The 25683-nt window shown below is 42.3% G+C and overlaps 1 protein-coding gene across 1 annotated transcript; it reads left to right on the forward strand.

The window, feature by feature from the left end:
* The first annotated feature begins 19 nt into the window (after positions 1-19).
* FN3KRP (fructosamine 3 kinase related protein) lies at positions 20-24301 on the forward strand. The gene is made up of 6 exons (XM_015424881.1): positions 20-263; positions 2550-2701; positions 6348-6439; positions 10990-11069; positions 13258-13380; positions 22759-24301. Exons 1-6 carry the CDS (start codon positions 123-125, stop codon positions 23095-23097), a joined length of 927 nt encoding a protein of 308 aa, XP_015280367.1. The 5' UTR covers positions 20-122; the 3' UTR covers positions 23098-24301.
* Positions 24302-25683: the final 1382 nt, after the last annotated feature.

Genomic DNA, 25683 nt, shown 5'->3' on the forward strand with positions numbered 1-25683 from the left:
GGTGGGATTGTGACTCTAACCCGGCCAGTCACATGGCGCTGTGAGGAGGGCGGGCCGTTGTTTTGTTGCTGGCGGAAGATAGTAGCCCCCTACCGAGTTTCTGCTCTGCGGTCCTGGAGCAGATGGAGGCGGTGCTGCGACGAGAGCTCGGCACCTCGGTGCTGAGGCCCGTAGGCCACTCGGGGGGCGGTTGCATCAGTCACGGCGAGAGCTTCGACACAGACCAGGGCCCCGTCTTTGTGAAAATTAACTCCCGCGCTGAGGTGTAGGGCGGGAGAAAAATGGGAGGGCAGGTTGGATGGGGTGGGGTTTTTTTTTCCAGCAGGGCAGGAGGACGGCTGTGCAAAGTTTGACGGGTTCCTTAGGGTTGGGGAAAGGAAGGGGGGAGCTTACAGTGTGGGCATGCGCGTGATTGGGATAAGGCTGTGGTACGTTTATCTGGCACAGCCGAAGGCAGGAATGGGGAGAGCCGTAGTGGGGTGTGCGTATGTGGCGATTGGAGAGTTTAGTCACAGGCTTGCTTGCCTTTTCGTGACCATAAATTGGAGTTTGAGTGCTCTGGTTATGATAGGGGTTAGACAGTGTTCTCCAGGGCTGAATTTAAATCGGGGTTCATCCATGCCGCTTTTTGGCCTTGGTGAAAATGGTACTTTAGATCTCCTGCAACATTACCTTCATTGAGAGCATGGTGGTGTAGTGGTTAAGAGCATGGACTCTTAATCTGGGAGAACGGGGGGGGGGGAGGAGAGAAAGGAGACTGTAAACTGCTCTGAGACTCCTTCGGGCAGTGAAGGGTGGGGTATAAATCCAATCTTTTCTTCTTATTAATACTGTCTTGTGCTAAATAATTCTAATCTGTCTATACGAATTGGATTTAATTTACTTCATTTATACCTGGCCTCTCTTCCCATTGAGAACCCAAAATGGCTATTACCAGGACCTTTTGAAGTTCAGCACTTCCGATTTTAGAAATAATTACTCAGTTGATGTACAGAGGAAAAGTGCTGAGTAGAGGGCTGCATTGTCATGTGATAAATGAATGAACTGACAGGGCTTGACAGTTTGCCACACAAAGTCTGCTGTTGTCTATTCTGTTCTGTGTTTGTTTGAATTTACTGTGAGAAGGCAGACTTGACCAGAAAGAAGTTAGATACACAATGTGTGCAAGAATAGAAGCTTCTACAGCAACATTTATGCATGCAGAGAGCCAGTGTGGTATAGTAGTTAAGAGTGTTGGGCTGGGATATGGGAGACCCAGGTTGGAATCCCCATTCTGCTGTGGAAGCTTGCTGGGTGACCTTGGACCAGTCACACACGCACTCAGTGTAACCTACCTTACAGGATTGTAGTGAGGATAAAATGGAGGAGAGGGGAACAATGTAACCTGCTTTGGGTCCGCATTGGGGAGAAACGTGGTATATGAATAAAGTAAATAAATAAATGTTCTGTTTGAGCTTCATGTTTTATCTACTTCTCTGCCACTAAAGTTGTTTCTCTGGTATACATCTGGCATGTACTGAGGCTGGGATAGCGTAGTCAGTAAGGAAGTTTGCACTTTGGTTTGCTCTTTGCCTTTCTGTCCTTTGTCCATTTCGGATCCAATTTGGTATGACAAGACCAAGTATTGTTTTACCTTTTTATTTATTGGATTTCTAGTCTGCCCTCCCATGCACAACAGGGTTCAGGGTGGATTACAGCAGTAATTATGAAAAATCATTATGCAATAATTAAAGCCATGAAAAACTACAAGTGAATCTTTGATTGTGTATAGTTCCCTTTGGCCTGACCTGGATAGCCTATGCTAGCTTGATCTTGCCAGATCTTGGAAGCTAAACAGGGTCGGCCCTGGTTAGTACTTGAATGGAAGTCCAGGGTTGTTCTGCAGAGGCAGGCAATGGCAAACCACCTCTGAATGGGTCTTGCCTTGAAAACCCTAAGGGGTTGCCATAAGTTGGCTGTGAACTGATGGCAAAAAAAGGGTTCCCTTTTGAGGTAAAAATCCAAATGCCTGCATTCCACTCCCTACTTCATATGTGAATAGGACAGACGCATGAACAACAAACAGCTGCCTGAATTATACCTACTCTGCCCTTTAGTTTCTAGCAGAGTAAAATGTTAGTCCAAGGGCCAAATAAGATGCACAAGTTTTTAAGTTCTCCAGAATTCTTAATCAGACTGGTGGATTAACAGAAAAAAATCCAGTGATGTTAATGGCTTGTTTCACTACTTGGGATTTAAGAGGGCTGCAGATTCCGTAGTCTTTTAATTGGAGTATCAAGTCCATTTGACATAGTAGTCCAATCATATCAGGGTCACTGAGAGGGTAACAAAATGTGGTTGGTCGTTTTAATAAATATTCATTTTCACTTGCTTGGATTGTTGTAGTTAGTGGCATTCAGGTACCAGGGAAATGTTATGTCTGTGGAATTTCTGTCATGTAACTGTTACAAGTCTCTGTTGGGGGGGGGGGGGATGGCATGAGAGCTGAAAGTGGAGAAACTTAGCATTTTGAAGTGTTTATAAGATCGTTTTCTTTTTATATCGAATAGGCCAGAAGAATGTTTGATGGAGAAATGGCAAGTTTAACAGCTATCTTGCAAACACAGACTGTGAAAGTTCCTAAACCTATAAAAGTTATTGATGTGCCAGAGGGTGGGGCTATGTTTGTTATGGAGCATTTGGACATGAAAAGTTTGAACAGGTAAGTTCTTTGATTTTTTTGCTGTGAATTAGTTGCCTGATTGAAGAAGGAAATCAGAAGAAAGATGTCATGATATCTATCTGTATAGTCTTATATCTATATAAGTTCACAATATCTATTGGTCTGAACTGATACATATTGATGTTACATTGGCCTTGATAAGGCGATTTTACTTATACTTTTAGGATCTAAACTGGAAGGTACATATTTGCAAAATCACTATCTCCCATATAGGTAACTGGATTGGAACATTCCATTTTTGGTCCTATATCAATTGTTTTCTGCTTTACAAGTGTAACGGGCTTTGTCCTATGTTGTACTAGAAATAAGACTTGTTGTAGAAATAAATACAACGAGCTCTAGAAAGAGGCTCTGGGAGAGTGCCAAGGCCTTGGGCACTCAGCGTCAATGTGCTGTGGCGACCTCAGCAGGGTATAATGACACAGAGTCCACCATTTTCTCCAGAGGAACTGATCTCTGCTCCTTGAAGAGCAGTTGTAATTTTCAGTGATCTCCAGCCCTCACCTGGAGATTGGCAACAATTGTTACACAGGAGGAAGTGGCTGGTTTGGAGGGTGGAGTCTATGGCATTGTACCTTTCTGAGGTCCCACCCCTCCTCAAACTTCACCCTCTCCAGGTTCCATCCCTCAAATCTCCAGGACTTTCCCACCTGGAGTTGGCAACCCTATCTCCTTCCCAGTCAGTCATCAACCTAGCTTTATTTCCCCCCCTCTCTTTAGCTTTCCATCCCCCCCACACACACAGACCTGCAGCCTCTCCCATGCTCTGAAGCCGTGGCTGCCAGAGTCCACCATTTTCCATTCTCTGAAGCCCTGACTGCCACAGAGTGCACCATTTTCTCCAGGGGAACTGATCTCTGCCATCTGGAGAGCAATTTTAATTCTGAGTGATCTCCAGCCCTCACCTGGAGATTGGCAACAATGGTTTTCCAGGAGGAAGAGTAGTCTTTCTCTGCAATGGGGACCAAAGCAGCTTACATCATTCTCCTCTCCCGCTTTTGACTTGCACAACAATCCTGTGAGGTAGTTTAGGCTGAAAGTCTGTGACCAGTCCAAAATCACCCACTCAGCCTCTACAGCAAGAACATGGATCTAGCAGACCCTGCTCTGAAGCACTGACCACTACGCCTAGGGCAGCCAACTTCCAAGTGGAGCCTGAGGATCACCAGGTATCACAACTGAACTCCAGACAACAGATCCCCCTCCCACCACCGGAGAAAATAACTGTTCTAGAAGGTGGGCTGTATAGCATTCTGTTCAGCTGAGGCCTCTTCCCTCCCTAAACCCTGGCAAGCCTAGACTCAGTACTGGCCCCAATGAGTTCCTCACAAAGGCCTGCAAAGGGTTTCCTTCCTTTGTCTGAACCGAGCTTGGTTGCCTACTGTGGCGAAACGGGCTCCAGTTTACTACTCAGCTGTTTGCCTCCTACCCTCGTCCCATGCGCATATCTCACTCCTTAAATTCGCTGCCACCACTCACTGAATTGTCACTGCCTTTTTAGCGGGACAGTGAGATGCCTCTGGCCAAATCTCCGTATTTGGAGATAGAATTCCCAATTTTGGGGGGATCCCTGGAAAGTTGGCAACCCAAGGGTCTGGCCTTTCCTTGCCTCCTTGGGCTACTCCCTCCCTTTGTTGTTGTGCAGAGCGGGAGAGACTATGTGGTCAGAGCACAACACAGATTATTAGCCCAAATAAAAGAATTTATCTAACTATTGACACAGTTATGGGGCGCACACACTCACTGTAGGAGTGTATGAACCAACACAGCATAAATCCACAGGGGTTAAACGTCATCCTCTTTCCCTACACACCGGCCTCTGGCTCTTTGCTCTAGCCTCTCTCTCTCTGGCCCAAGAGAGCAGGGTTCCCCCACGTCTCTGGCCTGTGGCCTGGACAGCCTGGTGAGCACAGGCAGCAGGAGCCTTTCCTTAACCTCCTGTAGGACGAAGACGGTCTCCTCACTGGATGGGCTGCAGTCTCTATTGATGGCGCCCCATGCGTTGGGACAGTCCCGGTTTTCCCGCTCTTTTCTGCCTTGGGGCAGCTGGGCACTGTAGTCCAGCAGATGAGGAAACCCCATTCAATCAAGTGAGTGATACCTCTCTGGAACTACAGCTCAATTAAACCTTATGGCGGAACATTTTAAACAAACAACCACAGACAGCAGCCATCTTACAAACACAGGTAACTGTCATTTCGTTACACCTACCAACAGCCACTGAGGGAAAAGTTAAGTCCCACACAGGAGGCAAGCAGGAGAAGCGTCTTCGTCAAAGAGACAAAGCCATTTGCCAGGAATTCTGACGGCAGAGTGGAAGGGGGAGTGGGCAGGGAAGAGCAGCACACCCGGCCAATGGCACGCCAGTAGTCTTGACTGGCAGCTGACGGGCCAATGGCTGGGGGAGCCAATGCAATCTCTCCACCCCACAGGCCAGAAGTCACCACCATTCGGCAATTATATATAAGAGAGATTCTGTACTATTTGAACTCTGAAGAAAGCTCTTGTGGGCCGAAACGCATCAGGCCATATATGGGTTTTTTTTGTGCATTAGTCACTTTGATTATTTTGTGAGGCTTTATTTGGGCCCGTGCAAGGTTTTTATATGTTTTTTAAATAAACGTGTAGTTTTGTCTATACCTATAGATGTTTTTAACTTTTGGCCCTTTACTAGTTTTATAAACTTCCTTTGGACATCTTTTGAAGTATACATACTGTTGAACATTAAATTAATACAATTTTTCTTTTTTCCTTGGAGATTTATACAATTCATGGTATGCAGATACTGTGATGGGAAAAGGTATATGTGTAATTTCTGTCATATAGCTGTTAGAGGCCTCTGTCAGGGAGAAAAGTAGCGTGTATGGTATGAGTCCAGACGTCTTGTTTTTGAAGTGTTTATAAGAGTGTTTCCCTGTATATGAAGAATGAATGTTACCACATATTTTAAAAAGACCCCCAATTCTAGTGGTAATACTGATCTGAGATGGGATTGTAAATTACTCTAGTTTTATTGACCATTCTGTGTAAATGTAAACAAACCTTACTAAGTAAACAGGTCATACATCTTGAAAAATAAGTTGAGCAAGTCTTTACATTTGATCTGTCTTGTATGACATTTTTGTATCAAGTAGATAATTTTACATATACTTGTTTGTATATTTAATCTTGCTGTTGTGTGTACTTCAAATGCATGGCTTAAGTTATTGGTGGCCAAGATTTTTTGGTTATAAGTCAAGGCCAATATATAAGCAAGTGACACTTGAGTCCTTTGCATATTCACCTTCTAAGCCCAGCTGTCAGACAATAGGATGATGTTGGAGAGGCAGGCAGGAATGTAGGTCTGATTCCATGCCACAGTCAGGCCCAAAGGTTCTTGTCTGGGCATACCCATGCATCTGGTGGCATCAGCACTGCAGGCTGGACCTAGTCTGTAAATGGTGGCAGACAGGCACATAAAGGCTATCTGTCCCCTAACGATTAATGCTTGTTTCAGTATATAACCATTCATGTTTTGACTGTGAGATAAGACAATCTTCATAGAAAATTCTTACATAAAATGATTTCCTGTACAGTTTATACTCCACACTATAGAATTACTAAATGTAATGATTTGATTTCTTAGGCATGCAGAAAAACTTGGAACACAACTAGCAGATCTTCATCTTCACAACCAAAAACTTGAGGAGAAGTTGAAGAAAAATGCAAGCACCATTGGTAAAATGTGCAGTTATTGTGATTTCCTAAATCCAGCTAATTTAACATTGTAACTCATAAATTTACTTGTTAATATTCTCTTTTGTTCTAACATAAAAACAAACCCCAAGAGTAGAAAAATAATCGAGATAACAATCTTATTCTTTGCCTATATCATTGAAAAGAACCCACTTTTAAATGTATTGGATACTTTACTGTCTTGTTGCACATTGGTCACAGAAGAAGCGCCATATTCATAAATTACTCAGGATAAACTTTGATTTAAGTAAATAATTTCCATCTTTTTAAAACTTACACTTGCTTTGCAGGATTTATTTAACATTGAATTATTATGCAGAATATGAAGAAAATTGTTAGACTTTTATTTTATCACCAAGTTTGCAAAGAAAGCAGGGAATACAGTTTTCAAACTATTTCTTTTCTACAGACACAAGTAACTTCAGAGTGAATCCACTGTGGAAGTGTGTTTGCCACATATACAACATTCTTCCAAGGAACACGTACTTATTGTTTAAATCAGAAGCCAAATTTTGCACAGTGCTGTGCTGACTGGCTTGGCCCTCTTTTCAGCGACTTCTCCTTCCATGCCAGACCAAGTTTCAGCAGGCATGGGAGGGGCCCTGGTTCAGTGGTAGAGCATCTGCTTGGCATGTAGAAGGTCCCAGGTTCAATCCCAACATCTCCAGTTAAAAAGATGAGGTAGGAGGTGATGTAAAAGACCCCAACCTGAGACCCTGGAGAGTTGCTGCCAGTCTGAGTAGACAGTACTGACTGTGATGGACCAGTGGTCCGGTATAAGGTAGTTCAATGTGTTCATGACTTCTATAGTTCAATAAACAGTGAAAGAAAACTTTAGAAAATATAGCTCCAATCAAATAAACATGTAGGATATTTGGAAACCCCCGTAATTAAGCAGACACCATCCTTTCACTCAGGTGGGTTATTTTTAGTCCAAATGTGTGTGCTGAGGAGCAAAGATGGGAGAAAGGGGAACTTGTAATTCTTCCACTTGCTCCTTTTATTTATTATTTATTTAATTTAAAATATTCATTAGCTGCTTTTCTTCTTTACGGAGCTTGAGTTCTGTCTTTGGACTGCCTCTTTGGACTTGATTACTAAGTGCTCATCAGAGATTTCAAGGCCTAAGACTCCATCAGGGTAATGATGAACTGTTCACATTCTTTCTTCATTAAAGCTGTATTTATTTGTTTTTGAGGGGGTATTTGTGTTAGAGGCATAGGTGTGGAAAGTGATGGGGGTTCGAAAGCACCTTTGTGGGCCAAGTGATTTAATCTCCCTTCCTGCTCTTAAGCAAAGTAAGATTGAAGATTTCTTTGCCCCTACTAACACCCCTTCATATAATGTTTCTACCTGAAACCATTTTGCAGTTTCACCAACCATCTCTGAGGTCTCCCAGAGCAATACTCTGCTTGTAGATCAGTGTGGAGACTCAGTCCCCTTACTACAGAAAGATGCAGAAAATGCTGCATTTGTTGGTAACATGCTAAGAGATCTTCCCGCCCTAACTGCTAAAATAGTGGAAAGTATTTTTAAACAGCCACAGCTCATGCTCTCAAAGATCGACTCTCTAATCCACATAGTAACTGAGAATTACAACAGGAACCCTTTAAAATCTAGGGAATACTGAGTGGACAACAGCTGGCCCGACACTGCAGGAGGAAGCAACAAAAAATCGTGGGAGCAATTCCAGCTGTTCTCTGTCTGATAGTGGGTGAGGTTTCTCACATTTAGTCCTCCAGTCTCATAAGGTTTGTCTGAACATCCACCAAGGTAATGGATATATCCCATTATGGAATACTAAATTAGGTCTTCTAAGATGAAATCAGTTGAGCTCCTTAATCGTTCTTACTGGGCTCGTAGAATATTACTAACATTTGACTGTCCAGCTGTCCCCTCATTATTAATCTCACGGAAAGACTTCATAAATGCAAAGAGAATTTTCCCAACACATGTTTTTATGAACACAAGACAGTCTCCTGTTTTTAACCTGAAAACTCCATGCCTCTTCAGTCTTGCAGCGGAAGTTAAGCACCTGAAGGGAGAATCAGCCAACACTTTACACCATGGGCTAATGGGTTGGGATGACCCGCCTGTTTGCCTGGAGGCCAATGCTGAAAACGAAAGAGAGAGCTCTCCTTTTAATGATACCCTAGTGGAAGACTTAATAAGTTCTTTTGCTGCTCTCTCGGCTTCACAGCAGATAGCAGTCACTGATGGTTTGAATCAATTGAGGTCTGCACTTCTGGTAATTAAGAAGGGTTGCTCAGCTTTAATGCCCCAGATCTCCTTTTTTCCAAATGGTGGATGCTGAGGTGGTTTTGGTGAAGCCAGCTCTAGCCAAAACTTTCCTTTGATTTATTCAACCCTCCAGATGCACCTCTTGCAGACAGACAGTGTGCTCTCCCCACCCAATGAATATATTTATACCCATCCCCCTAATGAAGGTGAGGGAAATGAGGTAATACTCAATTGTTGCATTGAGGATTTTGAATTGGGAGCAACAGGGCCTTTAACACAGAATGTAGTGGATAGCTCCCCCTCTCCACATCAAGTATCTTTCCTCAAAAATGGATGTAAATTCGGTGTCAGGGTTCGATAGCCAGATCACACCACACAGTGCTTCATAAGAAGAATTCTGTTTATTGGTAGTTCATAACTATGACACGTGAACTTCTTTTGTCAGGAATGGCCCAAAGCAGCAGGGCACCCTGAATTATACTAGTTTCAACCCCCCCGCCCAAGCAAAAGCCAATAAACACTGTGCGCGCATGCGGGGAAAAGAGAGTGGGCAAAATAGAAGCCGTTTGTTCCCAGCGAGTCAGGAGTAGCTGGAACATCCAAGGTCAGAAAAGCAAAAGCAAATAAAAACCAGACAGTAGACTTCGTTAGTGTACCAGGCAGAGGCAAGGAGGATCCCCCCCACACACACACATTCCAGAGAATGGCAGTGTTAACTGACACTCGGCAGGGGATTTAGATAGAATAGAGAGGTCCAATTGACAATTACATTGGCTGTCTTGGAACCTTGGGTGAGGAAACAAACAGGTGTCTGGGAGTGCTTCCTATGGGGTGGCAGCAAAAGCAGCGAATAGAGATTATTTAACCGCCGTCATTGCATCCATTAGCTCACAACCAGGTCAATATTCAGATAGGTTCAACAATTGGTGTGTCCTAAAACTGATACTGATTCATCACTCATCTGTGATTCATTTGCAAATTAAGTCTCTACGCTCCATCTGGAGTTGTCTGCTGAATTTGATAACATTTAGTGAGAAGGGGACTCCGCTTGCTCCGTCTGGCACTTTTTGGGACTCTTTTGGCCTGCTGACCGTTGAGGATGTTGACAGGATCCTGACAGCTGTGAAACCAACTACCTGCTCCTTGGATTCTTGTCTGTCATGGCTAGTAAAATCATGCCACAAAATGGTAAGGGAGGCCCTTTGAGACAGATTATTAATTTGTCTCTCTCATAGGACTGTTTCCCCAGCTCCCTTAAGGAGGTGATTGCTAGACCTTTGCTAAAGAAACCTTTCCCTAAATTAAAAGGAACTGGTCAATTACTGCCCAGTGTCTAATCTACCTTTTCTGGGGAAGGTGAAAATGCTTTGGAAAATGCAGCTGCCAGGTAGCTGACTGGAACATCATGGTCAGCTCATATTACTACCAATTCTGTGGCAGCTGCACTGGCTACCAGTTAGTCTCTGGATCCAATTCAAAGTGTTGGTGTTAACGTTTAAAGCCCTTTACACTCTGGAACCCTCATGCCTACAGGGCTGCCTCTCCCATGCTAACCCACTGTGCTCCATTTGGCATTCTAGAGGTCTCTTCTGGGTGCCTGGCCCCAGGATGGCTTGGTTAGCTGTCACCAGGGGAAGGGCCTTCTCAGCTGTGGCCCCTTCCCTGTGGGATGCGGTCTGGGATGACACCTGTGCCCTGCCAGACTTGTTTAGTTTCTGCAGGGCTTGCAAAGCTGAATTGTTTTAGGTTGACCTTTGGAGGGTAACTACATGCTTGGGCTGTTTTAATAATGGTATGGTGATAGCCACATATGTTTGTTACTTGTCTTTATGTTGTTTTTACCTTGCTGGTTTTAATGTTGTAAGTCGTCACGAGGGTGAGAGGTGTCTAAAAAACTCTAATAAATAAATATTCCAATAAGAAGGTGCCACTGGACTTCTGTTTTGTTTTGCTATAATATACTAACATGTCTACCCCACTGGAATTATTTTGATGGATCAGACCAAGGATCCAGCAGCAGCAGCAACAATGTGTTTCTGGAAAGCTCATAAGCACGATGTGGAGTCTCAGTGCTTTTGTTATAGCTGATTTATTAAAACATGGAGGTCTGTGTTTTGTTGCTTTTTAAGGTATGCAACCTGTACCTTGTCCTTAAATAACTGTTCTCATGGTGGTTGCATCTAAAAGCAGTTATCATAGATTGAGGTTTCAAATAATAGCAATATAAGGCTTCTTATTTTTAGTGTATTGTTGTATTCGAAGTAACTGATCACTCTTTCTGTTTTTGCAAGGCAAAGCTGAACAGACAGATGGTCAGTTTGTAGAAAGGTTTGGGTTCCATACGGTCACTTGTTGTGGCTATCTTCCACAGGTAAGTTCTGCAGGTTTCTTCTGTGCATTAATGACTTTTCTGTGTTGGGATGCTTGAAAAGTAAATAAGCATCTGCAAATTAAAAATTATAATAGTGGTTTTTGAAAGAGAATATAAGGTTTATGCAGGAATAGATTTTAACAAGCAAGGAACTTGTGGGCAGCCATCCCATTCGCCTCACCATTGCCCCCCCCCCCCCCCGGGGGCTCCCTCTCTTGCTGATTCCTTCTCTTGTTTCTGTTTCTTTTTCTTCCATTTCAGCCATGACTAATGTCATTCTTCTCTACCCCCCACCCACCCTGCTACTACCATTCCTTCTCTCTGTTTCTGTCTCCTTTTTTTCCATTACAGCCACAGCTACTGTCATTCCTCCACCCACCTCCCAGTACTGTCGTTCCTTCCCTCTGTTTCTGTCTCTTTTTTCCCATTTCAGCCATGGCCACTGTCACACACACACACACACAGAGTTATTTCATCTCTGTCTCTTTTTTCCCCATTTCACTCCCCCCCCCAGACTGTCATGCCTTTTCTCCTGCTCCCCCCCCATCTGCCTGCCTCCATTCCAGAGTTCAGGGGGGGGGGGAGAGTGGCTCCTTGCCTGCTTGCCTCTCCAGCTCCCTTCCCACAAGAACATATGGTTCTCTGGAAGGTACCTGTCTTCCTGGGCTTTCCTGCTGCCCTGCAGCCACTTCAGCTCTCGCCACAGATGGTAGGTGCTCCCTTCCCTGTCCAGCTTGTCCCACTGCCGCCATCTTCTCTGGGACTTCCCTGCCTATCTTCACTGCAGCTGGTGGACACTCCTCTGTCCTGCTGCTGCCACTTTGGGACTTTGTGGTTTCCCTGGGCCTCTCCCAGCCCCAACTTCTCTATCCCTGGAGGCTGCTGCACCGTGGCTTCCTCCTCTTCGCCAGCTGCCTTTTTTCAGCCTCCCACCACCTTCACCAGTCCCAGCCACTTCTCAGCTGACCCATGGCTGCTTTTTGAAGACCTGGCGGCTGGAGAAGGCCCTGCTTTTCTACTGGCACCTGAGGTTCCAGTCTGGCCATCTTTTCCCTCCAGCTGCTGTTAGGAGAGACAACAATCGCTCCTCCTTTGCAGCGGTGCTGCTTGAGTTATCTGCAGTGCAAACAGAAGTACTCTATTTTTTAGGTTTTGTAGTCCCCCCCCCCCAGCCTTTCCCCCTCTTACTTTCAGATTTTTCTGCAACCCTGGAGAGAGCCTCAAGTTTGCAGGAAAGTCTTACTTCAGTGTAAGTGGGCATGATCCGTGGATCTAGCTATCCGCAGATTTGGCTATTCATATATAAATGTTTCATTGGGGGAAATAGGACAGCAATTTAGATAACTGAGAGTAAAGATTCCTGGGCTAGTATCATGGTTACCACTGGTGGTGGTAGATCTGGTACCCAGTCTTTGCACCACACTGAACACAACAGCAGATGCTCTTGGAAACAGCTGTGCTCTTCAGTGCCTGGGATGTTGCTAGTGATAGCTGTGTAGCACAGCATTCTGAGTTAGGACTGCTGGACGCCAAGAGTCAGTGTGACTTTATGCTAGGCTTTGCTGTAAGAGTGTGCCTGGCAAGCTGCATGGAGCTGGCCATCTGATATAGTTAGGCAAACTTCTGGTGCTGTGTCATTTGCAACAGTGTAATCTGTTGATTTTCAGGAAGAACAGTTGGAAAGGAAAGCAGCAGCTGAAGAGTATGTGTGTGTTCCTGCTGCAGTTTCAGACTCCTATTGAGCCTATAGGAACCTGAGAGCCAGGAATGACACCTGGCTCTCTGTTCTACTGCATTTATTCAGGGTATGAGATTTCTTAAAAAGAAAAAGTCTCTTAAAAAACAAACACGTGTATAACTATGTACTATGAATACTGTCTGAGTCATTCTGACAGTTTGATCTCTCTAAAAAACTTAGAGCAGATCCAGTACCATAGAAATCAATGTGACTTACCAAGCTGAGTTATACCCTTGTAAGCCCATTGATTTTGTACCCTGTTTTTTCCTCCTCAGTAGGGACCGAAAGAGGCTTCAGTGGACTTAGCAGGGTGTAACTGCTGAGCATTGCACTATTACTTAATTTACAGCCTGTTAACTTTTTTTTTGTGCCAAAGGTTCTGTCTCCTTCCAGGTGCTGCTGTCCTATAGACCAAAATCACAGCTGGTTTTGTTTTTTTTTTCCTGGCAGGTGAATGATTGGCAAGAGGACTGGGTAACTTTCTTTGCCAGACAGAGAATTCAGCCTCAGATGGACATGATTGAAAAGAATTCAGGAGACAGGGAGGCAAGAGAGCTTTGGGCACAGCTACAGGTACTGGTGATCCAAGGAAACCTTAGGGGATATTCTCACATTAAAAAAAATACTGTTTATTTTCACACCAGTATAGAGTTGCTGTTGTGAGGGAAGGTAGCATGATATAGCCTGTTCTCATCAGATCTTGGAAGCTAAGCAGGGTTGGTACTTGAATGGGAGACCACCAGTGTTCCCTCTAAGCTGAGTTAATGTGAGCTAGCTCATGTTTTCTTAACCTCCGGCTCACAGACTTTTGTCTTAGCTTAGGAAGGATGGCTCCATAGCAAACTAATTTATGCAATAGCCAAATTGCTCGCTCACAACTTTAATGCCAGTAGCTCACAAAGTAGAATTTTTGCTCACAAGACTCCACAGCTTAGAGGGAGCACTGGAGACCACCAAGGAAGGCTCTGCAAAGGAAAGCAAACCACCTCTGCTTCTCACTCACTTGAAAGGCCCTTGATGGGGTCTCTGTGAAGTCAGTTGTGACTTGACTTACATACATACAGAGGATACACTGCTTATATTGTCTGAACAAAGCTCTCACCAAGTTAATGTCCATGGCTGGTAGGAAGCAAGCCAGTCCAGCAAGGCTAACATAGTAAGAGAAATTGAGTTACTATACAAGACAAACACAAAATAAACACACATACATATAACAAAAGGGGGGCTTCTGTTTACAACATTAATTTGTCTGTTAAATTACCTCATACGTTACCAAATTGAACAATGATACAAAATATTAATTTTCCAACAGTCTATTATATTATTCACCCCCTTTATTAATAGAAAGTGTTCTCCGGCTCATCCACTCAGGTTGCTGCCCTTCTTACCCCTGACTCTTCCCATCATTGACTTTGTACCGTACATTTAAGCTCATGCAGTATTCCCAGAGCAATTCTTGTTTATCAAGAGGGAGTATCGGGAGGGAAGGCAAGATGCAGCCAGCCAGAAGCTCTGCTGCCATGCCCCCCCCCCAATTGTATTTTTATTTTTTTTCCACCTTGTATTTTAAAATATCATTGCTTATAACTAAAAAAAAAGGAGTTATAGTTCCTATTTCCTCGTATTTCAGTTGTATGTCCACATAATTTATTTGTTGGTTTCTTCTGTCCATTTGTAAAATCTTAACCATGTATTCTCAAAGTTTTCTTTTTATTCTTTCAAAATTAATGTTAGTTTGTCCATATCTGCCGTTTCAAGTATTTTATTCATGATTTCTTCTTTTGAAGGTACTTCATTTTTCATCCAGTATTTAGCGTATAATATTCTTGCAGCTGTCACTATATGTATAATAAGATAAGAGTCTTTTTCAGTTTTCTGGCAATATATTCAACAAAAACAACTCTGGCACATAAGGTATATCAACTCTATCGCATGTCCACCACATATGAAAAAAAGAATCAACATTTTTTGACACTTCCAACAACTATTTGGTGGTCCAGGATAAAACTTTGCTAATTTGTCTGGAGTGATACACCATCTATAAGACATTGTATAGATATTTTCTTCAAATGAGATTGCTTTAGTAATCTTTACATTTGTTTTCCATACCTGTAGCCATTGGTCTAAATCAATATTATGACCCAAATTTTTCGCCCATTGGACCATACAGTTTTTAACTATTTCATCTTGTGTTTTGTTTTCTAACATTATTACATATAATTTTTTTAACCAGTTTCTCATCAGTATGTAACAATACCTTGTCTATTTCTGTTATTTTTGAATAAAAGCCTATTTGTTTATCTTTGGCATATCTTGATTCTATTTGAGCTCTTTCCCACCAACTTAAGTTGAATTCTTGTATTTTAAGATTTTCTATTGGTTTTAGTTCATTTTTGTTGTCCAACAGATCTTCATATCTTAACAGTACATTTAAAAAAATAAATTTGGGTTTGTAAACGCTTCTGATAACGTGTTATTTATTTAAAATATTTATGAGTATCTGCTTTTCCATAGCAAATAAACACATGCCATCCTAATAATAATTCATGTCCTTCTAACATTAATAGTCTGGTATTTTCTAATGTAATCCATTCCTTTAACCAGTGATTTCAGTCAGTGATGATGCTCTATAATATAATAGCCAGTCTGGAAATGCAAATCTGGCTCTTGCATCTTGTAGAGAGCCAGTTTGGTGTAGTAGTTAAGTGTGCGAACTCTAATCTGGGAGAACTGGGTTTGATTCCCCACTCCTCCACTTGCACCTGCTGATGTGACCTTGGGTCAGTCACAAGCTCTGGCACAGCTATTTCTGAAAGAGCAGTTTCTGTCAGAGTTCTCTCAGCCCCACCCACCTCACAGGGTGTCTGTTGTGGGGAGGGGAAGGGAAAGGAGTTTGTAAGCCGCTCTGAGACTCCAAGTGAAGGGCAGGATATAAATCCAAACTCTTCTCCTTCTTCTTCTTGTAATGCCTTCAATTTTATTCTTGGTTTCTTGTTCTGCCATATAAATTGTATCATCAATTTATCAAGTTCTTTAAAGTATTTTTGGTTTTGAAGTATTGGAATTGTTTGGAATAAGAACATCAATCTTGGTTAAACATTCATCTCTACTGTAGCTATTCTTCCCATCAGGAATATATGTAGTTTTTTCCATTTTTCCAAGTCTTTTTTAATATCCACTATGAGTTTCAAGTAGTTGCCCTTCAGCAAGGAACTGCATCTGTTTTTATATTTATACCTAAATATTTTACCTTTTTTTACTTCTAAAGTTGATATTTCCTGTAACTGTTGAATTTGCAGCTTAGTCATATTTTCGTTGACATCTTTGTCTTGTTGAAATTAATTTTCAGTCCTGCAATCTGACCATATTCTTTGCAAAGTTTTTAATAGTTGAGTAATAGAGTCATAGCGAACACCCTTTTCCAACAACCTAAGAGGCGACTCTACACATGGACATCACCAGATGGGCAACACCGAAATCAGATTGACTATATAATTTTCAGTCAAAGATGGAGAAGCTCTATCCAGTCAGTAAAAACAAGACCTGGAGCTGACTGTGGTTCAGATCATGAGCTACTCATTGCAAAATTCAGACTTAAACTGAAGAAAATCGGGAAAACCATGAGGCCTCAGGTTTAACCTAGATCGCATCCCTGATGAATATACAGTAGAGGTGAAGAATAGATTCAAGGGTCTGGATTTGATAGATAGAGTGCCTGAAGAACTGTGGACAGAGGTTCGTGACATTGTACAGGAAGCAGCAATCACCACCATCCCAAAGAAAAAGAAATGCAAGAAAGCAAAGTGGCTTTCTGATGAGGCTTTACAAATAGCAGAGGAAAGAAGGAAAGCGAAAGGCAAAGGCGAAAAGGAAAGATTTACCCAACTGAATGCAGATTTCCAGAGAACAGCAAGGAGAGATAAGGAGGCCTTCCTGAATGAACAGTGCAAAGTAATAGAAGAAAACAATAGAATGGGAAGGACTAGAGATCTCTTCAAGAAAATTGGAGAAATCAAGGGAGCGTTCCATGCAAAGCTGGCCATGATAAAGGACAAAAACGGTAGGGACCTAACAGAAGCAGAAGAGATTAGGAAAAGATGGCAAGAATACACAGAAGAACTATACAAGAAAGACCTCGATGTCCTTGACAACCACGACGGTATAATCACTGACCTCGAGCCAGACATCCTGGAATGTGAAGTTAAATGGGCCTTAGAAAGCATTACTAACAACAAAGCTAGTGGAGGTGATGGTATCCCAGCTGAGCTATTCAAAGTCTTAGAAGATGATGCTGTTAAAGTGCTGCACTCCATTTGCCAGCAAATTTGGAAAACGCAACAGTGGCCACAGGATTGGAAAAGATCAGTATACATTCCAATCCCAAAGAAGGGCAACGCCAAGGAATGTTCAAACTATCGCACAATTGCACTCATATCACACGCTAGCAAGGTCATGCTCAAGATCCTACAAGCTAGGCTTCAACAGTACGTGGATAGAGAACTGCCAGAAGTACAAGCTGGGTTTCGAAGAGGTAGAGGAACTAGAGATCAAATTGCCAACATTCGCTGGATTATGGAGAAAGCAAGAGAGTACCAGAAAAACATCTACTTCTGCTTCATTGACTATGCTAAAGCCTTTGACTGTGTGGATCACAACAAACTATGGCAGGTCCTTAAAGAGATGGGAGTACCAGACCACCTCACATGTCTCTTGAGAAACCTGTATAAGGGCCAAGAAGCGACAGTTAGAACCGGATACGGAACAACTGATTGGTTCAGCATAGGAAAAGGAGTACGACAAGGATGTATACTGTCACCTTGCTTATTTAATATATATGCAGAGTACATCATGCGAAATGCTGGCCTGGATGAATCACAAGCGGGAATTAAGATTGCTGGGGAAAAGATCAACAACCTCAGATATGCAGATGATACCACTCTAATGGCTGAAAGTGAAGAGGATCTAAAGAGCCTCTTGCTCAGAGTAAAAGAGGAGAGCGCAAAAGTGGGCTTGAAGCTCAACATCAAAAAAACTAAGATCATGGCATCCGGCCCCATCACTCCTTGGCAAATAGAAGGGGAAGCTGTGGAAGTAGTGACAGACTTCACGTTCCTGGGATCCCAGATCACTGCAGACTGTGACAGCAGTCATGAAATTAAAAGACGCCTGCTCCTTGGGAGGAAAGCGATGGGGAACCTAAACAGCATGATAAAAAGTAGAGACATCACCCTGCCAACAAAAGTCCGCATGGTCAAAGCAATGGTATTCCCAGTAGTCATGTATGGCTGCGAGAGTTGGACTATAAGGAAGGCCGAGCGCCGAAGAATAGATTCTTTTGAACTATGGTGCTGGAGAAGACTCTTGAGAGTTCCTTGGACTGCAAGGAGATCAAATCAGTCAATCCTCAAAGAAATCAACCCTGACTGTTCCCTGGAAGGCCAGATAATGAAACTGAAGCTCAAATACTTTGGCCACCAAATGAGAAGGGAGCACTCACTGGAGAAGACCCTGATGCTGGGAAAGATTGAAGGTCAAAGAAGACGGGGACGGCAAAGGATGAGATGGATAGACAGTGTCATCGATGCAACGAACATGAAATTGAGCCAACTTCAGAGGACGGCGGAAGACAGGAGGGCCTGGCGGGAGATGATCCATGGGGTCGCGAAGAGTCGGACTCGACTGTGCGACTGAACAACAACAAATAGAGTCCAATGGATTTTCTAGAATAAATACCAGGTCATCCGCAAATGCTTGTAATTTATATTATTCTCTTCTTATTTTAAGACCCTTAATATGAATATCTTCTCTAATCATATCATTCAGTATTTCAAGCCCAAATATAAATAATAATGGTGAAAGTGGACATCCTTAATACTTGTTCCAACATAGTTCCAGCTGACATTATCAAAAGGTTTTTCAGCATCTAAGAAAATCAGGGCCATCTGTTTTTCAGGATATAGTTCAAAATATTTAATTACATTTAATATAGTTCTTACATTATTTCTAAGTTGTCTTTTTGGTAAGAAGCCTGCTTGATCTTGATGGATTATTTGTGTCAATACTCTTTTCAGTCTTGCGGCCAAAATAGAAGGATAAATTTTGTAATTTATATTTAATAATGGCTGTAGTTTTTCATTTCTTTCTCATCTGTGTTTTGTTTGTGTATAAGGGTTATTAGGGCTTCATTCCAAGTTTCTGGTATTTTACCTTCAACTAATATATTTTGAATTACATGCTTTAAAGGTGTTATCAGCTGATCTTCAAAGACATGGTAAAATTCTGGGACCTGGGGTCTTCCCTTTTTTGCTTTTTTAGTGCTTCTGTTAGTTCAGAGAAAATTATTGGGTCATTTAAAATTTTCCTTTGTTCTTCAGAAAATTTGTTCAAATTATATATTTTTAAAAAATCTTTTAACTGTGGCTTTTTTTTGGTATAACTTCTGATAAATAGTTTCAATAATGTTTTTCAAGTCCTTAGGTATATTTTTTCTCCCCTTCTTCATTTCTTAAAATTTTTATATTCCTTTTTTCTTTTTCTTTCCATAGTTTGTATGCTAACCGTCTAGTCTGTTTGTTAGCATTTTCAAGTTTTGTTTTGCATACATAATTTTTTGGCTATCTCTTGTGTTAACAAGCAGTTCATTTGGTGTAATAACTTTAGTATCATTCTTAGTTCTTTGGCTGAAGGATCTTGTTTCATCTTCTCTTCCTTAATTAGTATAAATTTTCTTGTCTTTTATTTTTTAATATGTGCAGCTTCTCTAATTATCCAGCCTCTGGCATAAGCCTTACATGCACCCCACACCACTCTAATAGAAATATCTGGCTGAATATTTTGTTTGAAAAACATCTGAAATTCTTTTTAGTCTCTGTTACAAACTTTCCATTTTTCAAAATGTATTTAAAGACCATCTGTTTTTCTTTGGTATATCTTGTAGTATAAGCATCACAGGATTGTGATCTGCAAAAGTTGCTGGTAATATCTCTACTTCTATTAAGTAATTGATGAGTGTTGTTGATATCCAACACATCTCTATTTTTGACCATGACTTTTATGTCTTGCTGAATAGAAGGTAAAATCATTCTTTGCATTCTTCTACAAGTTGTAGAAATGTATTGGGAAGTTCATTACCTTGTTTCTGTTTTCCAGTTGTGATTGTTCTGTCTAGAAGTCTATCAAATACAGCATTGTAAGAGATGAGTTCTTGCAGGAGTTTATAAAAAATTTTCTTGATGTTGGTTGGGTGCATATATATTTACAATCAAGGTTGTTTTACCTTGTCTTTGTATTTGAATTATCAGGATTCTTCCATCTTCTGAGCTATATACCAGCTCCAGGTGTAAATGTTATTTCACATATGTTACTACTTCTCTTTTTTTCTTTTCCTTATCTGAAGAGATAAATACTTTTCCAGTTTTTTAAAATTTCCAAATATTTGTCAGGACCCACAGCCAAACAACAGAGCACACACTTCCAAGAAAGGTTTTGCTTTATTATCAGTACTATGGTTGCAGTAACATAGTCACTGTTAGGAATGACGAGCAAGGAACAAGCATACAATGATATAGCAGATTCAAGAGGTCCCCCCCCACCAGTGGGCCAATTGTCCCTTTTCCCATGGACGGGAAAGAGAAACCAATCCTAGGCTGAGAAACGAAACTAGTCTCACGGTTAATTAAAGTGGAGTCACTACACAGGCAGGAGTACAAATAGTTTTGTGCCGCGGTACCAACAACCATCCGCTTTTCAGTTCTAATCCCCCTTCCCCTTCCACCACCGCTCTGTCATCATCCGAGAAGGTGGAGGCAAACCTGGCAGTCTAGTTGGTTCCTCCCAGTTGAGCAGGAGGGGAGGGGGCGGAGCTGGGGGGAGGAGCCCACCCGGCTTTGAGTTGTCACCACCCCACCCAGCTGTGAGGGCGTGAACATGGAGTCCAATATCTCCTCCCTTTGGCTGTCGTGTTGGGGGAGGCATGACAGTGCATCAGCTAAAGAAGTCGCTGAGCCCAGGAAATAGTGGAGCATGAACCGAAACTTAGAAAAGAAATCAGCCCAACATAACTGCTTAGCGTTGAGACTACGGGGGGTTTTCAGCACTTCTAGGTTTTTGTGATCAGTCCAAACCTCAAAAGGCACTCGGGTCCCCTCCAACCAGTGCCTCCATGTAGAAAGCGCTAGCCAGATTGTCCCCGCCTCTTTGTCCCACACAGACCAATTGCGTTCAGTCTCATTAAACTTGTGGGACACATAGGCTATGGGTGTAACCGCATGTCATCGTCCTCTTGCATCGTCCCCCCCCCCCCATGGCAACATCGGATGCGTTGACTTGGACAACGAATTTTTTTTTTTCATCGGGGTGGGCTAACACCGGCTCCGAAGTAAAAAGTGCCTTGAGGCGGTCGAATGCCTCCTGGCATTCGTTTGTCCAGAGTAGCTTAGTGCCCGGTTTAGTAGCCTCCGGGCCCTTCCCTTTGGTTTTCAATAGATCAGTGAGGGGCAAGCTGACTTGGGCAAAGTTGGGTAGAAAATTTCAATAAAAATTCGAGAATCAGAGGAAGGATTGTAGCTGATGGCGAGTTGCTAGTACCTCTATCCTCTTCTATACCCTCTCTCCCCAGCCCCTTTGAGTGGGTAAGTGTCTTCTTTGGCTTACCCTGATCTCCACCCACCCACCCCCAATTCCTTGGTAACTGGCCTCCATATGTAGCGCTGTACAAGACGTGCACATCCTGTAGAATGTGTCTGAAGTCTTGAGATTTCTGGGGTTGAGGTATCTGGCAGTGATCACATGCTGCTGCTGCTCTGTGTCAGTGATAGGATAGGGTCTTCCCCCATGGGCAGTTGGCTGCTGTCTTTATATCTTAATCTGTTTCCCTGCATAACCCATGCTACCCATGGTATAATTTGGATTTATGGGAATGGGTATTTAAAGAAGACTCGATAATTGATAATTCTACTATTTTCAATCAGAAGTTTGCCCCATGGTATAAAACCATACTCCTGCCAACCTAGCAGTTCGAAAGCAAGAAATTGCAAGTAGATAAATAGGTACCACTTCAGTGGGAAGGTAACAGCGTTCCGTTCGCCTTGGTGTTTAGTCATGCCGGCCACATGACCACGGAAACGTCTTCGGACAGCGCTGGCTCTTTGGCTTTGAAACGGAGATGAGCACCGCAACCCTAGAATCGGATTCGGCTGACTTTCGAGCAAGGGAACCTTTACCTTTACCTTATAAAACCATAATGAAAGATCATTCCAGAGCTTCCTACTTGGTCAATTTAACAGCTCATAACCTAAGAATGGCATTTACAGCCATTACACTTCCAAACAATGCCAACTGAGTTACTAAAAGGTTGCTATGCCAACATTCCAATTGTCCAATGTATCTGTCTGTGCAGTAGCACAGTGGAAGATCTGCCACATTATGTTTTGTCCTGCCCTCTGTATTTGGGTCCTAGGAATAAATTTGTGGCTAAGATTCTGGTTGATCTGCAGTTTTTCTCCGATTCTGAAAAACTAGCTTTTATGCTGTCTGATGTGGAGCCTTCTGTTTCTTACAGACTGGCTCTTTTTGCCCTGGCAGCCAGGAAGATCAGAGCAAATAGTGCCTTTTAGAATGTCCCCAATTGAATTGTTCTTGTTTTATTGAGATGAATGTGAGTTGAGGTCTTAGAATTTTAACTTTGTAAATATGTTTCAAATGTTTTATTGTTTCAAATAAACTCTTAAGTCTAACAAAGTACTTGCAAAGACTGTTACTTAATTTTTAAGTTTAAGAAGGCTTTTGTGCGCATCCTGGTGTGTGACATATAACCCAGTCCTATGCAGGTTGGCCATTACGTATGCTAATTCTGCCTTGATATGGATTGTTAGATATCTACTGCCTAAAATCAGTTCTAATCCCTTTCCCCCCCTTTCAGATAACTTTAGTAACTCTTGCTTTCTTTTCCAGCTGAAGATACCCAGTTTGCTTGGTGATATGGAGATAGTTCCTGCTCTTCTACATGGGGACCTGTGGGGAGGAAATGTAGCTGAGGATGATTCTGGCCCTATTATCTTTGACCCTGCATCCTTCTATGGTCACTCTGAGTATGAGTTAGCAATTGCAGGGATGTTTGGTGGTTTTGGTGGTTCTTTTTATTCTGCCTACCACAATAAAATCCCCAAAGCACCAGGTTTTGAGAAACGGCTGAAGTTGTACCAACTATTCCACTACATGAACCACTGGAATCACTTTGGAGGAGGGTACCGAGGCTCCTCTATAAATATAATGAGAAACCTGGTGAAATGACTTTCTACTGTAGAGTTTCAGCTCTGTTGAGAAAAAAAATACACTTCTGCTGTTTCAGCTGCACTGATGTACATCTGTCACAGTCAATGCTGACTTTGCACCCTCTTTCTCCAGCTAAATTTCCTTTTTGTGTCTCAGGTTTGGTGATGCATTATTTCAATTTATCAAAGAACTGACGAATGAGGTAACCAGACTTGTATGAAAGAGGCTATGGGAATGTTGCTGAAAATGTCTTAGCATGCTAGACTGGAGAAAATTATCTCTTGTGTGAGTAGTTCGAAATCTTTGCTACTCAAAACAGCTCTTAAAATGAAGTCGCAAAAACCCTGGGCATATTACTAGCTATGTCCAAGTGGGCTTCTTCACAGGAAATTGGTTGTCTCATTGAATGAAATTGTTACAAAGAGAGGCTAGTTTCAAGCAAAATCTAATAAAAAAGGTAATTTATTCAGTGAAGAGTGGGTGAGGACCATTTTCAACTGTTGATAGATAGGTAAAGTGGGATTAAACATCTAGTCTAAGAAAGTACAGGATGAAACATGATAAACATCTAATTAGAAAGTTATATATAGCTGAATTAACATCTGTATAGGGGTAGGATATGCAAGGTATTAGCACCTCTAATGATTAAAAAATCTGGTTTTGGATTTCTGGTATTAGAATACAATAACATATTTGGGGGGAAATGTGCATTAAAAGGCTATGCCATAAATATTTTTGGAACACATTATATGCTAAAGACAAGCAACTAGAGAAGCAATTTTATTTTCAGGTATTGATTTCTTCATCCCCTAACACTAGGTAGGTGAAAAGGCATGATTCTTAGAATGCATGTTTATGCAGAATTCAGAATGCTTTCCACTGGTTTTCAGTTAACATGACAGTACAGCATTTCCTGAAAGTTTTGAATGTTGGGAAAACACTATGAGTTACAAACTAATTTATAACTTCAGCAGTGTGTTTGCTTTTCTCCTATCCTAATTTCAGTACTAATAGCACTGGCTGTTAACTGTGGATTTGGCAGAAAGCTCAAAGAGTAGTTTAATCATAGAATGTTAGAGTTGGAAGGGACCTTGCAGGTCATCTAGTCCAACCCCCTGCACTCTGCAGGAGCAGAGTTGTGCTTCTTGTGCTGTTTAAATAAACCCTTTGCCTGATAACCTCTTCTACTTTCTTTACTGGATTAGAGTTGTTTAATTTATAGCCTGCCTTTCTCAATGAGACAAATATGGAATAGTGCGATGAAACAGCATACAACATACAATAAACAATGCAATATGAGAACAATGGAAACAAAAAAATATGACATACAATGCAAAGAGTGGATTACAAAAATAGAAGACAATGTAATATGCATACAATAAACAGTGCAATCCTGTTCCCTTTAAAAATGCCCTCCTGAACATTTCTGTCTTACACAGAATGATAGAAGTGTGGTGACGGGGAATTGGCCAAATGGGGCTCCTTGGCAAGGAGGCTCTCAACAACAGAACACAGAGTAGCCCTTTGACCTAGTTTATTTGTGATTGATCACAGGAGTTTCTCATCTTGGGATGAGCACAAACTGGGAAAACACATTTTGTATCGGTTTGTAGTTCATGGTGTACATGGTTCACGAACCATGGGCCGTCATGAACGTTTTGATGCTAGACAAACTGCTGATGTTTGTGACATGGTAGAATGCCCCCCTGGCGTGCTAGAGCCACCAAACTCGCAGAGTAGCTCCAGCTGACTCTACCTGCCCTCCAAGTCTGGTGATGATTGTATTTACAGGGTCTGAGTTATGGCCCCCCGAAAGAAGCTGACCCAGGGAAGTACTTTCTGGGGAAAAGACAGGTGCAGGTTCAGGAGATTCATGAGCCTATGGAATGGATCCCGTGTAAGCTAGAGACATCAAACTCACAGGGTATCTCTGGCTGACTCTCCTCTACGTTCCCTCCAAATTTGCTGAGGATTGGATTTTTGGGATCTGAGTTACAGCCCCCCAAAGCAGGTGTCACCATCCTCCATTGTTTCTAATGGAGGGGGGGGGACAGCAAAAAAAAAGCAAGGGCAACAGAAGCCCAGTGGAACAGAATCAAAGTCCCAGAGAATATCTGCAGTAGAAACTGGAGGTGGGCATTTTTGAAGCCCAGCAGAACCAGTGTCACTGGCAGTATAAACCCAACAAGATTAAGGTCAAACCAGGAAAGTGCTTTTAGGGGAAAATCTCAGGCACGGGTTCAGAAGTGTCTAGGATGGACCCCCTACAAGCTACACATACCAAACACACAGGGAACCTCATCCTGCCACTTGCTCCTCTACAAGTTGGGGATGGGTCATGTTTCTGGGATACCAGTTATGGACCCCCCCAAAAAGTTCTCCCAAGTTTTCTGTCTGGAAAAAATAGCTGCAGTTACAGGAATCTATGGAATGGCTTAGGAACAAGCCAGTGACGCCAAGTGTACAAGGAAACTTCACCAGGGCAGGACCCCTGCCCGACACTGGAAGTAAGGCAAGAATCCCCCCTATGCTTTAAGCCTCACACAAATCTTAAAAGGCAGGTTCTGAAGGACAAAAAGGCAGACATCCTCAGAGTTTTGACAG

This window comes from Gekko japonicus, unplaced genomic scaffold, assembly GCF_001447785.1.
Source record: "Gekko japonicus isolate JY-2015 unplaced genomic scaffold, Gekko_japonicus_V1.1 scaffold1387, whole genome shotgun sequence".
Classification (NCBI taxonomy): domain Eukaryota; kingdom Metazoa; phylum Chordata; class Lepidosauria; order Squamata; family Gekkonidae; genus Gekko; species Gekko japonicus.